Source organism: Peromyscus maniculatus, chromosome 23 (genome assembly GCF_049852395.1).
Source record: "Peromyscus maniculatus bairdii isolate BWxNUB_F1_BW_parent chromosome 23, HU_Pman_BW_mat_3.1, whole genome shotgun sequence".
Lineage (NCBI taxonomy): Eukaryota > Metazoa > Chordata > Mammalia > Rodentia > Cricetidae > Peromyscus > Peromyscus maniculatus.
This window is the reverse complement of record NC_134874.1, coordinates 1,451,410-1,467,043: the sequence shown is the minus strand read 5'-3', so window position 1 is coordinate 1,467,043 and position 15,634 is coordinate 1,451,410. Positions and strand designations below refer to the sequence as shown.

The 15,634-nt window shown below is 45.5% G+C and overlaps 1 protein-coding gene and 1 long non-coding RNA gene across 2 annotated transcripts in view; one reads left to right on the top strand and one right to left on the bottom strand.

Annotated features, from left to right (window-relative positions):
* Nucleotides 1-13,790, bottom strand: part of Pitpnb (phosphatidylinositol transfer protein beta) — a 50,268-nt gene extending 36,478 nt beyond the window's left edge. The window contains exons 1-4 of the mRNA XM_006984107.4: nucleotides 13,659-13,790; nucleotides 10,828-10,858; nucleotides 7,899-8,044; nucleotides 503-594 (exon numbers count right to left, since the gene is read on the bottom strand). Of these exons, the coding sequence (XP_006984169.1) occupies nucleotides 503-594; nucleotides 7,899-8,044; nucleotides 10,828-10,858; nucleotides 13,659-13,678 (289 nt within the window). The 5' untranslated portion in view covers nucleotides 13,679-13,790. The remainder of the gene's footprint in view (nucleotides 1-502; nucleotides 595-7,898; nucleotides 8,045-10,827; nucleotides 10,859-13,658) is intronic.
* Nucleotides 13,791-14,005: 215 nt separating this feature from the next.
* The window catches only part of LOC143270333 (uncharacterized), a 65,286-nt gene continuing 63,657 nt past the window's right edge, over nucleotides 14,006-15,634 (top strand). The window contains exon 1 of the long non-coding RNA XR_013047474.1: nucleotides 14,006-14,143. This is a non-coding gene — a long non-coding RNA (uncharacterized LOC143270333). The remainder of the gene's footprint in view (nucleotides 14,144-15,634) is intronic.

Genomic DNA, 15,634 nt, shown 5'->3' with positions numbered 1-15,634 from the left:
GGTGGACTAAGCTATCCCAAACACACAACACTTAGTAGCTTATGTCTTCAAAATGGTCTCTACACAAGCGACACCAAGAGATCCTCAATTTAGATTATGGACTACAAAGACAATATGAAGAATAATCTACCTTAATTCAAAGTAATGCTAATAAGAATATCACAAAAGCATAACATCATTTATGAAGATGGTCTGGCAAATCCATCTGTGACATCCTCCTAGAGTGCCGCTGGAGCACACCAAAAGGCACCTTTGGGTGCACATGACCTTTATGCTTTCTGTGTTTACGTGTTCACCCCAAAGCCAGCAGTTAGCAGGACTTCCATAAGGCTGTCATATCTGGGAATGAACCTGAGGGGTACACAGAGGTCTGAGGAGGAAACCAGTGACTATCTGAGACCCCACAGAAGGCTTTGCTTGGTCTAGCCCTCAAGATCGGGGCATTTAGTGTCCCTCTCCTCACAAGGGCATCAGGCTGCAGTGCTGCTGGGGGCCCGCTTACTTGTTCTACAGTAGGGGTAAGCATTCCAGGCTTTCTCATGAAACACCAAGGAGCCCTCAGGAGCAATCATCCTTACAAATGCAGGAACTTTGCTGTGAGGAGAAAGACATTGGATACATTTTCAACTGCATAATCATTTTTGTTTCTATCAAAAATGTTATCACATTCTAAATTTGATGAGCTATAGAGCACTAACAGTTTATTTCAATCCCAGAATAATCATGTATCAAATTAATGTCAAAAAAAATTATTAAGAAAGTTTAGCTATATAAGGGGTTACTATTTGATCTTTTAGTTTTTTTTTTTTTTTGGTGTGCGTGTGCGTGTGTGTGTGTGTATGTTTTATATTTTGGTGGTACTGGGAATGGAACCCAGGGCTTTGCGCATGGTAGGCAAGCACTGTACCACTAAGCTTCATCCCCACCCTTTCAAGTGTGTGTGTGTGTGTGTGTGTGTGTGTGTGATATGTACACACCACTGTCCATGTGGAGGTCAGCAGGCAAATCTGGTGTTGGTCCTCACCCTCTACCAAGTGTGAATCAACTTCCCCAGAAGGAAATCCAGCCAAGCCTACACATGGCTGCAACCCTGGCATTCATGTAGTCAGGCTTCACCACCACAGAAGCACGCCATAAATGTAGGGCTATGTCTCAACAGCAGTCACCTCAGCACTCAGGAGGCTCAGAAAGGAGGATCTCCATGAGCTTGAGGCTAGCTCATCAAAAATAGCCAGGTGTGGTGGTACACGTCTTTATCCCAGCACTGGGAGACAGAGGCAGGCAGATCTCTGTGAGTTTGAGGCCAGCCCAGTCCACATAGCAAGTTCCAGGACATCCAGGGCTATGTAGACAGACTCTGATTCAGGAGGAAAAAAGGAAGGAATTCTGTAAGTTCAAGAAATGGCTGTTGCTAGCTCCCTCAAATAATGCTCGGAAGAGAAAGGTTAAATACATGGCTGACATCCACAAGCTTATGAAAACTACCCATCATGAACCCCCCAAAGACAACTAACTGATCCACTCTTATAAACAGAAAACACTAGTTGTTAACAAGAAGGAAAACTGGTCCTTTTGCTTTCTTTCTTTCTTTTTTCTTTTCTTTTTTTTTTGCAGCTTACACAGAAATACCAACGACTTGAATATGCTTATGAACAGAGGCTTCTGCAAGGACAGCTCCAGCATACACTACCACAGACTGGAGTCAACTCCTAAGCTCCACCTTCCAACCTGTCAACACCTGGCACATGGCTTGGATCTTCTAACTTGGAGTTAGTATTATCTGCCCTGAAGTCACAAAACTTGAAACACAATGTCTATGATGTACCTAGAACATTGAAAGCCCCCCCCCCCCATGAACTGTTGCTGATGTTAAACTTTAAACTGGTAGAAAGGGAGGTGCTTTCCTTCATTTAAACATCCCAGGAGAACCATAGGCAAGTACTGTTTCATCATCTCAGATAGCTAGTAATTAAAATATTAAATCACATAAGCCAAAACTACATCATGCCCCCAACTTCAAGCACTTTATGTCATTAAATAAATTTCAAACTTATTTATTCAGTAAGACAGAGAACAAACTTCTTCAGTAAGCAAACTTGGGAGCCAGGAAGGACTTCTGACTGGACTAAGGGTAAGCAGTGGGTAAGAGCTATTCCTAAGCTCAATGCCAGAGGCGAAACAAAGCAGATGTTAGAAGCCTCACACCAACCTGTGTGTGTGCTTCTAACAAAGCTGTGCGGCATGAAGAGGAAGGAGCCCAACATGCCAGGCCCAAAGGACACGACAGGTACACGGTTGGGGAGTTTCACTATTCGAACAAATGACATCACAGGAAAAAAAATATACTTTGAGTACTGAGGCATGTGACAATCCTAGAACAGACAAAAAGATATTCCCATGTGCCTCCATGTCCTGCAAAGACAACAATGAATGATGGTCCACTCTGAGCATTTCTTCTTTTCAAATGGTACGATGACTCGCACCAACATCAGAAAATATCAAGTCAGGATAACTGAAAAAAAAAGTTGTCTTAAAGTCAAAGGCAGGTTGGGGAGATAACTTGGACAAGGAGATTCTTGCCATATAAGTACGAGAACCCAAGTTCCATCCCAGAACCCATGTAAAAAGCCAAGCATGAGCTTGTATTCCCAGCTCAGGGAAGCTGGAAAATGAAGGGTCCCCAAGGCTTGCTGGTCAGCCAGTATAACCTAATGGGCAAGCTCTAAGTGCATACCTCAGAAAACAGGGTGGGGACTGGCAAGATGTCTCAGTGGGTAAAGGTACTTGCCACCAAGCCTGACGACCTGAGTTTGATCCTTAGGGAGAGACTGGATTCCCACAGCTGTCCTCTAACTTCCCAAGTGTGCCAAGGCACATATGCACACTCATGAGCATGTGAACATGCATGTACAAGTTCACCTACACATACAATGCACACACCCAAAGAACATCCAGTGTAAACAACACACAGCTGTGAACTAGAACCAACAGTCCTTGTGCAATGTGAGGTCCTACAGAGCATAACGTAATACCTATGCATAATTGGGGTATGCGTCATCTCAGAGTATGACAAATACCTGTCAATGGTTCAGCCAGTCAACTTGGCAAGCCCCTGGAGATTACATCAGAAACAGCTTATCCTACGTGGCCCAAGAGTGGAAAAGCTCTAACCTCTATAAGCCAGTATGAAACCTGCTGACTCCCCAGTGTGCACACTCAAGGCCAGAGGATGCTAAGTGCCCGTCCTATGGCCCTCAGCTCATTACTTTGAGGCAGTCTCCCACCAGACCTGGAGCTATACTGGATGCTGCAGGCCCTGTAATCCTCCCACCTCTGTCCACCAGTGCTGGGGTTACAAGGTGCACAGAGCCACATTCAGTTGTTATGCGCGTGCTGGGGATTTGAACTCAGATCCTCATTCTTGCTCAGCAATCACTATGGCCCACTGAGTCATCATCCCACACCCACTTCTAATATTTCTCCATCCCAACCTCAACTGTCTCCTATCAGAGTTCCAAAAGACTGCTTCTACCGTTTTAAGTTCCTTTTTTAAAAACTTAAGTTATAAAATTTCCATCTTTGAGCTGGTTGCTCCAAACTTACTATAGTTTTGTACCTAGCATGAGAACATTCACTGGTAATCTGTCTTCATGTGCCTAAGTAAATAACTAAACCTCGGGAAATGTGCACCTGGAAGAAAACAGCTTTTAAGAAGAGAAATCTTCATTAGTAGATATTTTCCACATTCTTAACAAGACAACCAGAAACATGGCTATCATTTTTTCCTCTATCTGTCATCTATCTTAAATAATCTATCTCTTAATTTTCCTCTATTACGTTGATTAATAAAAATCACTTTTTCTCCTCTCTCCTCCCCTAAGCACTTAGAGATGGTGACACCTTCTGATGTTCTTAGCAGGCCTCACTTCAGGGTACCCTGTCTAGATCTGGGCTGGTTAAGAGGAGAGTTCCCACAGCACACAAAGCCTGAGAGCATGAAGGTTCTCTCAGAGGGCATGCCCTTGTCATGCACTTTAAGAATATTCACCTGGAGATCAAAGTCAATGGTAATGTTTTAGTCTACTGTGTTGAAAAAAGGCTGTACTAAGATCTGATCATAATGGAACAATGGTTATAAACCCATTTGTTCCCAGGCAGGGCAGCTGAAAAACATCATCAGATTCCCCAGAGCTGGAGCTGAAGTCACATGCCACTGTGAGCTGCTTGACATGGGTGCTGGGAACTGAACTCAAGTCCTCTGCAAGAACAGTACCTGTTCTTACACTGAGCAGTCTCTCCAGCCCAGGGTAGGCAACTCTGTCACAGAAGAGGAATACCAAGAGACTCACATGGTTCAAATGACTGTAACTGCCTTGCTGGGGGCTTAGACAATGAACCAACGGGCAATCCCAGCACAGCTTGCCCTTCCAGGGAGGAAGACAGAAACCAAGACCCATACTGCAGCCAGCACAGGGCAGGGGCAGAACAGGCTACAGGAGAGAGGGGACAACAGGACAGGGAGGCCTGAGCCATGGCAGTTCCTAGCATGGCTAACTGCAGTGACCAAAGGAAGACTATGACAAGACAGGGCTGCCAGTGAGGTGTGGGCAGCAGGAGACTAGGTGGGCTGCCCACCGACAGGCTGGAGCATAAAGTTCAATTTTTTGTGTCTGCGGAAGCCACTGGAAGCTTTGAGAAGGAGAACAACACAGCCTGGGTCAAGTTTTAAGATTACTCTGGCTGTGTGTGGAAAATTAAACCAAGCTGCAGAGTGGCAGAATGAATGGCGGCAAAACCAATCCCAAATGGACAAAGACCTAGTGGTGCAGGGTGGCATGTGCCAGTGACTTGGGTGAGCACAAACAAAACCAGAAAACCAGAAGTTCACTTAAAATAACAACAACAATAAACTGCTTAGGCCTCAAAAGGCACTCCCTAGAAAATAAGAAATTTAGCCTACAGAATAGGGGAAGACCTGCAAATCACCTCTCTGACACAGCACACAGAAGTCCTGTACAATAAAGGCTAGGCATGGCAGTGCAGCTCACAGTTCTAACACTCAAGGAGGCTCAGGCAGGAGGATCACAAGTATGAGTCTGAGCTACACAAGGAGACTGACAAAAAAAGGGCAAAATATCTGAACAGTATTTCTTCTTCATACTCAAGTGGCTATATTCAAGAAGCCAAGGAGTCTCGACTTGGTTTACTGTGGGTCAAGTAAAACACCGAATTTCACAAATTTCGTAAAATAAGGTGTTGGTGGTCTCAGCCAAATCTTTAATTCTACTGATGTTAAGTGGGAACAGGGCACACAACTTGGCTTAACTAAAGAATCAAATGCTCTGCATACAAACAAGGAGAGTGGGTAACACCATCTAAAATGCTAACACAATGCCCTCAAGGAACCCAACTCTGAAGAGCCTGTACTGACATCAACCTTTCCTGGAATCAAGGCCTTACTTGATGCTAAGTGATCTGTGTCCTTCTGTAATGTGGTGTAATGTGGTTATCCGGTGGCTTATCAGCAGTCAGTGCGACAGTAATGAATCTGAGTCTTTCTTGCTCCCAGACAGCAGCAGCAGTGGCCTGTTTGGTCTCTGGAGGTAGAGAGGCTTCTGGCATCGCTCATGAAGTTCCATCACTGCTGCCCTCTGTCCTGTCTCCTTTTATGCCTTCCTGTATTTCTATCCAGGTACCATTTCTGGACGAGGTTGAAAGGCCTGATATGAGTGGGCACAAAGTCAAGCAGCGTCACCAACCCATTAGTCCCCTTCTGCTCCTTCTCAGGGGACCTGCGCTCACTGGATTCTCAACTGTGTTCCTCAAGCCTGGGACTTCATACTCTGAGCAAGAGAGAAATTAAGTCAGAGTAACAAGTCTCTGTCACTTACTGACCACGGCAAGCGTGTATTCCTGTGTCTTCTTACGCAAAACTCATAACCTGCCTATGTTTCAGGACTGGTACACAGAAAACACGTTGTGGAATGACTCTGAACGACCCCTTCAGTAGTAAAGATGCTGCTCCAAGAGACCAAGAACACAGGAAGGCTGCCTCCAGAGACCCGTACTACCAAGCCTGAAAGTTCTACATGCCCAAATAAGCTCTTGAGCAATAGTATCACTTGCAGTGACCATATTTATAGCTCGCTTCAACTAAGAGTCATTATTTATGGCTGGAGAGTTACCTAAATCAGATGTTTCAAAAATGGTATTTAATAGCCTTCTTTCCAATAAAAGTGAAATCACCCCTATCTCAGCAGGAAGTGACGAACATTACTAACATTTTAATGACTTTCTAGGCTTTTTATCTGATTAGATTTTAACAACACAGAACACTATATGAATACCTAGTGGCCCAGTAATAGACCTTTTCTACATAACCAGGAGCTGTTTTTCTAACATCTGAACCTTTAGGTTTCAAACAAAAGATATTTCACACTTATTTCAAGAGGTGTCCTGGTTGGTTTTCTGTCAACTTGACACAATCTAGTCATCTGGTAAGAAGAACTTTTGAGAAAAGGCCTCCTCCAGATTGCCTGCAGACAAGTCTGTAAGGATGTCTTCTTGATTAATGATGGGGGTGGGGGGGTGGGAAGGCTGGTGAGTGGTACTCCTCCATGGTCTCTGCCTCAGTTCCTGCCTTGGCTTGCCTCAATGATACACTGTTCCTTGTAAACCAAATGAACCCTTTCCTCGCCTAGTTGTTTTTGGTCATGGTGTTTTGTCACGGCAATGGAACAAGCTAATGTTTTCACACTGGAATAGTAATCTATAAAGGGACATCACAGACCATTATAAAACTTTACACATAAACCCTCTGGCTTATTATAGCACTCCCAGAAAAGTCCAGTGTTTTCAATAAGGAACTCTAGCTGCTTGTAGAACTGAACTAATAGATGATAAAAATTATAGTGAAAGAGAAGCTGCAGATACAGCTCAGTGGCTGAGAGCACCTGCTGTAACTACGAAAACCATACTAAACTATCAATTACCTAACACGTGCGAATCTTCATTCCTTACCCTGTAGGGAACAGGTAAATTAACTATGTTGGGCCCACACCAGGGAATTTCACTTGGCTTTACAAAGAATCACACAGGGCCCAGGGCTGCTCAGTTGGTGAAGTTCTTGTCCTGCAACCTGACTTTAATCTCCAAAACCACGTCAGTGTGCCGGGGGCACAGTGACCCATACCCACAATCCCAGTGCCAGTCAGTCTAGTATAACTGGTGAGTTCCAGGTCAATACACGCCCTACCTCAGAAGAGACCATCATGCTGAGCACAATACTGAGCTGTACTCTGGCCTCCCCCACAAACACTGGCACACACACTTGAGTAAGAACCTACACACCCACACATATTAAAAAAAAAAAAAAAGACTCCTATAGGTATCACATGAAAACATGGATGAACTAGGACCTGGAAGGATAAACTCTTAAGTATTTCAAGTGTTTCTCTTCTTAAGGATATTGATGGAAGGAGTGAGGATGAATTATGTATTTTTACTTGATGTGTATGAGTGGTTTGCCTGCATGTATGTATGTATGTGCCTGGTACCTATGGTGCTGGATCTCCTGGAACTAGAGTGACGGACGGCTGTGAGACATCATGTGAGTTCTGGGAACCTAAGCCGGGTCCTCTACAAGAGCAGCCAGTGCTCCTGACCGCTAACCATCTCTCTCCAGGTTGAGGATGAAGGTTTAATTTTATAGTCCTCCCTACTGTTTGAACTTCTGTTACAAGCAGATGTATCACCTTTATAATTTAGTATAAAACATGAGGGGGCCCACAATAAACTGAAGCACAACACACGGTCACTGCATATCATAGCTCAGCAGGCCTACTCGTAAGGAGGCTGCCAGGTAGGTACTGTAGGTCACAGGTGCAAACCCCACTTGCCTCTTCAGGTGGTAAATTTTGTGTGTGTACTGCCCCTTCTCTCCATCCTTCTCATAGGGCTCATTCTTCAAGACTTCAATTCCTTCTCCGCCACCAGTTTCATTCTTACTGGCTTCTGCAACAGAGTAAAGCTGTCCAACCTGATACTGAAATTCCAGAGAGCAGAGTTTTACTAAGTCAATAAGAGCAGCAGAACTTTGCTACACTAAAACGTTAATAAAGATGATACAGAAAAGTCTAAGCAAACCATTCAGCATGTGCTCTCCATGAAAACAGAACTCAAGTGACAAATGCCGGATGATCACATGATCGTTCACAAATAAAAGTTACTAATATTTTACTTCTATAACAACATGTATCAGGAAAATGTCAGCACTTAGTTCAGCTTCTGAACCATGAACTTGTACCTCGTAGAACATTTTTACTTCTCTTACACCTCAGGAGTGTAACCTTAAGGCTGAGCAACCAGCTAGCTCTCTGAGGAATGAAGAATACATTGTGTGGTAGGAAAAGCCTCAGGACCTTATAGCACAGCTCTGGGGTCTCTTCCATGACTGATGAAGCAAGTGACAATTTGGCCCTTGCTCAGCTGAAAAGACACAGTATTGGGTACCCAAGATCAGGACTTTTCAACAAAATCCTCCAATAAGCACAAACGTTCTGGAAACATAAGCATGTGAGCATTAGCATGAAAGGCTGGTGAGTACGAGGTTATTCCTATCTCACAGTGAACCAGGGCTCTCAGGGCTAGGGCAGTTCCCATGCGTCAGCAGTATTGGACTGTGCACTAACAGTCACCATAAGGGGCAAAACTGAGGCTCTTATGGTCTCACTTGTTCCAGGGACTAATGCCAATCTCTTCAAATTTGATTAAGACAGCTTGAAGCAGCATTTTTCTTCTTTATGAGCTTATTTTCAAAGAAAAGGCATAAAATTTTACCTCTAAGAACTCATAATTCAAAGCTAAAATTATATTTGAGAGAATAAAAGCATCATCAAGAGCTCAGTAAATACTCACGGAAACACTCACGGGGAATGCAACATTATGCTGGCTAACTTAATAGCCCTCACCCCTACCCTGCATGACTCAATTCGATTTGGAGGGGTCTGAAAGGCTGGAACTAAAAAAAGTGCTCCCAAGGAAGTATCAACTTAAGGCTTTGGACTGAGCAGGGCGTGCTGGGCCACACCTTTAATCCCACCACTCAGGAGGCAGAGACAGGCCAGCCTGGTTTACAAAGACTTCCAGGACCGCCAGGGCCGCTACACAGAGAAACCTTGTCTCAAAATCCAAAACAAACAAACAAACAAAAGAATCTGGATGGCCGGGGAGGCTATTCCCTCTGTTTTCCAACATGTTTCTTGGGTTAGTCTAATGCTAATGTCATAGTCCTTAAAAGTCCTTTCAAAATTTCCTTTCAACATGTCAGATTTCCAAACAGGATTAAAATGTCTTTAAAATAGAGGACAAATTTGGTCTAACAAAATCTATGAAGAAACTAAATGGCTCGACTCCCCAAAAGATTAATGAATTGGTAACTTGAAGCATGCTACTAGGTTGTCTCTTGGGTGTTATTTGAAAAACAACTCAGGGTCAGATGTAGTAGCCCACACCTTTAACCCCAGCATTCAGGAGACATAGACAGTTGGATCTCTGCATTTGAGGCCAGCCTGGTCTACCGAGTGAGCTCCAGGACAGGCAGGGCTACACAGAGAAACCCTGTCTCAGAAAAACAAAAATGAGTAACTCAAGACTCAGGGAAGGGGGACATGCTTGTTAAATCTGAGTATAATAACAAGCTGAAAAGATCTGGGGTGACAATATCAAGACTCCAGATTTCAACAAGTTGTTTCAATCAGCTACTCCCCCTCCCCCGAAAATAAACCCTACAAAAATAAATGTTAAGTCCCTCCTCTGAGCTCAATTAATCAATTGTACAAACACAGAACTGGGCCTGGTGCGCCCAGTGTTCTTAGCACTGTGGTGAAAGCCCTGCCCTGCTCAGTCACCACGCAGCTGCACTCAGGTCCACACAGGAGAGAGCCACCGCTTTTCCGCAGTTCTGCTTTTCCTGCCTTCTGTCATCTGTCACTTCTTAGCTTATCGGTTTGTTTTGTTCAACTTCCAACTCTCTGCTCAGGATCTACTGTCAGCTGGGGAACTACTGTGAGCACGTTCAGAAGGACCCAGGGGGTTACCCTGGCTCCACAAGCCAACTTCTCAGACAGCCTCTCTGCTTTGTCTTCCCTGTCCACCGTCTCCGTCATAATCTCACTTTGAGCTGACGGTAAGATCACATCTGGAACACCATTTCAGTGCTCAGCAGCAGCTACAGTGCATGTAGCGACAAGGCCAGCTGTGTAAAGTCATGAGGTCACATCATATTAGCACAAATGGATGTGCTGGGAATGTTTAACTCTGTGACCTGCTAAAGTGGAACAGAAGGTCTTGGGGGTGGTGAGGTTGGCAGGCAGAGCTACCACCAGAAAAGCTCCAGTGTTACCACAGGCAAGACAGAGAAGGCTTAACTCACACATGTTACAGAAAAGCAAGTTCTGCGGAAAGATCAATGTCAGTAGTAAAGGAGGCCACCTTGAGGCTGGAACCTCATTTTTCTGGGACAACGCTGAAACAATTTCTACACTGGTTAAACTATTTTCTACACATTCTTCCAAATGAGACAATATAACAGAAATTTATTTACAATTATCTGTAACACATGATTCATTTTGTCACAAGAACTGGATGAAAAGGTAAATGAAGGCAGACTGCTTGCCTAGCACATGTGAGGCCCTGGGTCCAAATCCCAGGACGGCACCAAGAAGGAAGACAAAAGCAAATGCGTATTACAAAAACAGCATAGATCAACATATCAGTAAATCATACTAATGGAATGCGCAGAACCAAAAAGAAAAAAAAACAACTTACCTCCTGAACAGAACACGGCAACACCACACGACTAAAAAGAAAAAGAAAAATATACACATTACATATTGATATGGCTTTAAAACACAGATCTCTAGACTCAATGTAACTTCAATAATTTTTTTTCTTCTTCTTTTTTTTTTTTTTTTTGAGACAGGGTTTCTCTATGTAGTCCTGGAACTCACTCTGTAGACCAGGCTGACCTCAAACAGAGATCCACCTGCCTCTGCCTCCGAGTGCTGGGATTAAAGGCGTGCGCCATCACCGCTTGTCTTGGAACTTTAAATCTAGTGACACCGTAGACAAGAATGCTATTTACAGGAGAGGGTGTTTATAAGCCTAGGACCCTAAGGTCTCAGCTACAAGACTAAGACTGCCACTGTTGACGTTGGAGGGCTACCCGCCTCACTGCCACAGGACCCAAGATGCAGAGGTGTGATTCCTGTTAGGGTAAACAAGCGTTGACAAAGCTCGTCCTCTGTAGAATCTCTGGTCAGGACAATCTCATGAAATTTTTAGTATAGTTGCATTCATCATTTATGTGCTATACATTTTAAAGGTTTACTTTTATGTGTACGAGAGAGCACCCACAAAAGCCAGAAGAGGGCATGGGGTCACCTGGCACTACAGGTACAGGAGGTCACAAGCCACCCAACATAGGTCTTCTGAAAGAGCAGTCAGTGCTCTTAGCCACAGAGCTCTCGATAACCCTGTGCCTATTTTATTTCTGATACTTCTCTCAGAATACAAACATGCCTTGAAGTCCACGAATGAATGTTTCCAGAAAAGTACCTCTACAACCTAATTATTCAAGTTTAGTGAGACAAAAGTAAGTACAGATGCCCATGGAGGCCGGAGTGTGAGTGAGGAGGATGTGAGCGGGGGTAAGGGAGGTCTGAGGGAGGGCTGGGAGCTCCAAGAGGACCCTCGCCCCAAGTCTGATGTTTCTAGGGCCCTGGACAGTGGTTGTGCTTGGCAAACACATGCAAGCAAACACACACACACACACACACACACACACACACAAAAAAAAAACTTAAAATAATAAAAACAAATCTTAGAGGATTTGCAAAATGCATAGTGTATAAATTCCCACTCTGGACTAATCTGCCCGCAGACTACTCACCTAACTGTCAAATAGGGCTACTCAACAGTTAATTCTCATTTTGAAAACAAGTAACTAATATATTAAAAACAACTAAACACCTCATGTTTAATCCGGGCTGCAACTCTCGTTAGGTGGTCTGGGACAAGTCAATTTCTATCTGTCTCAGAGTCTCCTTCTGTCTTAATATCTGCCATTAGGATAATAAATGAGGCAATGCTTCACTGAATTTACATTGAAAATACATTGAAATTACTTGGAAGAAAGTTTTCACACAGGCTCAAAGTTCAGTGCTATGAATATGTTTTAAATGCCAATCTTTGCTCTGCGCAGAATGCAAAAGTATGCCTCTTTTCAGGCATATGCCCCCATCACTAACAAGAAGCAGTGATTTTTTTCAGGCCAGAGATGGCTCCGCAGGCAAAGGCATTTGCCTCTAAGTATGACCTGAATTCCAGCTGCAGGACCCTAATGGGAGGAAAGAACTGACCGATTCAAGTTGTCCTCTGATCTCGAAAAGCATGCTATGGCACCTGCCTGTACACACGTACACGTGTACACACACACACACACACACACACAAATTTAATTTTTTTCCAAAAAGTAATCTGTCATCAATTCATGAGCAAATGTTTGCTGAGGGGCTGAGAGATGGCTGGATGGCTAAGAGGACCTGCTGCTCTTTCAGAGTACCTGAGTTCAGTTTACAGCACCCACAGAGTGGCTCATCACCCCCTCTCCATGCCCTCTTCTTACCTCCAAGAGCACTGCTGAGTATCTTCTAAGTGCTAAAGACTGTTTCTAAGAGCTGGAGGTATCAGAGGGAGGACAGCGTGCAATGCGGGGAGAACATGGTCAAAGACAAACAATACAAACTCCACCAGAAGGTGAGCTACTGATTGGCGGAAAAAGCATCCAAGGCAGCAGAAGGAAAAGGAAACACACCTGCCCTAAGTTAAGCCTGTTTGCAGAGCAACACGGGGTCTTGCGATGCTGAGATGGGCAAGAGAAAATTTAGATATGAGCAGAAAAAAAAATCTGGGCAGTGTTAAGTAGAGGTACTATGTTAGTGATTTTTTTTTTTTTACACCGGTGAAATTAACACAGACAAGCTGTCTACACAGCTAAATTAGGGTCTGTTTAAAAAAAAAATTTGAAATTGGGGTGGGGGAGAAGAGCGACAACAAAATGGGTCATACTTGAAACCCCTGATTGCACCAGGAGCACTGATTCAGGTGTGACAGCCGGAACAGTCCCCGCCAGCACAGTTTCCTGTCATGTTCACGGCTCTGGGGAAGCACAACTTTTCAACGACATAAATCACGGGGCCAGCCCGATGCACCTGGGGATGTCTTCATTTGCCACACCATGTGTTTAAGGCAGCATCGTACCCCCCGGGAATGCAGGTGGGGCCGGTGTCGCCTCATCTGAAGAGGTGCGGGGCCAGAGATCGATGGCAGGGCGATGTTCTAGGGGTCAGGTCTACCGAGCCCGCAGGGGTTCTGGCATGAACTTCCGGACGACCCCTCGCCGGGCACACCCGGCTCCCACGGGAGCTCCGGCCGCGCCGCCGAGCCTGGGGCGGGCTACGGAGGGCGGCGTCTCCGCACAGGGCCTCGGGGCTCCGGCAAGGGGCTCGCAGCGTCCCGGCAGCGCCCCCCACACTGAGCCAACCGACCCTCCCCAGCTCGCGTCCCGGAGCCTCACACCAGCCCACCGACCCACTCACAATTCCTTAATCAGCACCATCTTCCGGGAACCCCCTCACAGCTGCCGCCGCCGCCGCCGCCACCGCCGGGCCTCTCAGGACGCATGCGCAGCCCGGCCTCCCAATGGTCCGAGCCCCGGCCGCGCAGGCGCGTCCGCACCCTTCCGCCGCGGGCCATTGCGTCAGCGCGCCTGGGGGCTAGCTCCGCCCAGGCCACGCCCCACCCTCGGCGCACGGGCCCTCCACGGCGGCTGCGCGGCCCGTTGGCGCGCACGTGCGGCTGGGTCGGCGCCTGCGCACACTCGGCGAGCGCTGAGGCTGCCTTGCTGTCCGACGTCCTCCCGCCAGCCTCAGTACCCCAAAAGGCTGCTTCCGAGTGAGTTCTCGAGTCCGGGGCCCTAGACGGCGTTGTGCTGTGGCTGGTGTTGCATTCCCTCGCTGCTCGCAGAGGATGTCCGCCTTCCTGACACCTCGCTTCCGTCGTGCACGTTAGAGACTTCACACAGGTGTGGAAGCCGGCGACGCCAGATTTTGGCGCCTCAGATTTTACAGGAGTGTGTTTTAACGCTGATGTGTTCGCCCCCCGTACTGACTTTAAAAAAAAAAAACTTTTTAAAAAAGTGTATGGCCGTTTTGCCTACATACACGTCTGCTCCATGTGCGTGTCAGATGCCTCTTGAGGCCATCAGAGGGCACTGGATCCCGTGGAACTGGAGTTGCAGACAGTCGTGAAATGCCACGTGGGTGCTGGGAACCAAACCTGGCGCCTCTGCCAGAGCAGCCAGTGTTTTTAATAGCTTAGCCCCTGTCCAAACATTTAATCCTCAACAAATGCAAATTTGCATGACAGAGACCCAGTTGGGTTAGACAAATTCTGCCAGCCTGAGGCATTGGTTTCATCGTTATGTACTTCCAGGCACAGAGCTTGTTACAGTAAGAATGAAAGTTAGATTTTACCATAACTAATCCGAAGATTCCTGAACACACACACACACACACACACACACACACACACACACACACACTGTGTGTCCAGCACGGGCTTTGTTTCACTGGTTGATGTAACACAAATCCGATCAAACAATTTCGAACAATCGCTTGAATACTGCGTTTTTACATAGCTTTTTCTTCTGACACCTCCACTCCCTGAGATTCATAACTTGGGATCCAGGGGCCTTTTGGTGGGACTCCCAGGCAACTGGTGAACTGTAGACATCATAGGCATAATTTCATGTCAATGCACATTTTAGTCATTTTGCTTACTCTGTCAAACCATATTTTCCCCTTCCCGAATGATCTTGAGAATATTTTCATGAAAACTGGAAATAGCCCCAAGCATTCTTTAATTTTGTTAAGTCTCAGAGCACAGGTCAGGTGTACCGACTTGAGAAACTGGATTGGACTTGGGAGTAGAAGACCTGGGTCTGGGTTCTGGCTCTTTGACTTAAGAGACCTTAGGTAAAGAATCTTGCAGAGACTCCGTTTATACAACCAAAAATAGGTGATTACCATCTACAACTGATTTATTTTAGAGAATAAAAGATACGAAAAGGACTAAGGTAGCTCAGATTACAGAGTACTTGCCTAACATGTGCCAGCAGTGAAGTGAGTTCAGTCTTCAACACTACAGCAAAACCAAAATTAGATGAAGCACTTATGTAACGTATCACCTGGCTATTAGTGTTTTTCAAATGGGAACCATATTAAAATATTAAGCCAGAAAGGGGCTGGAGAGATGTTAAGAGTGCTTACTGCTCATCCAGAAGATCAGTACCCACAACAGGTGGCTCACAACCACTTGTAACTCCAGCCCCGGGGATCTGAAACCTCTGGCCTTTGAGGGTATGTGCATGAAGGTGTGCATATAAGCATGCACATAAAATTTTTTTATTATTAAATAATGTTTTTGCTTATTCTTCGAGAACTTTATACGACTCTTAAAATATAATAACATCATTTCTCCCTGCCCTCTTCTACCCCTCCCATATCTGACCACA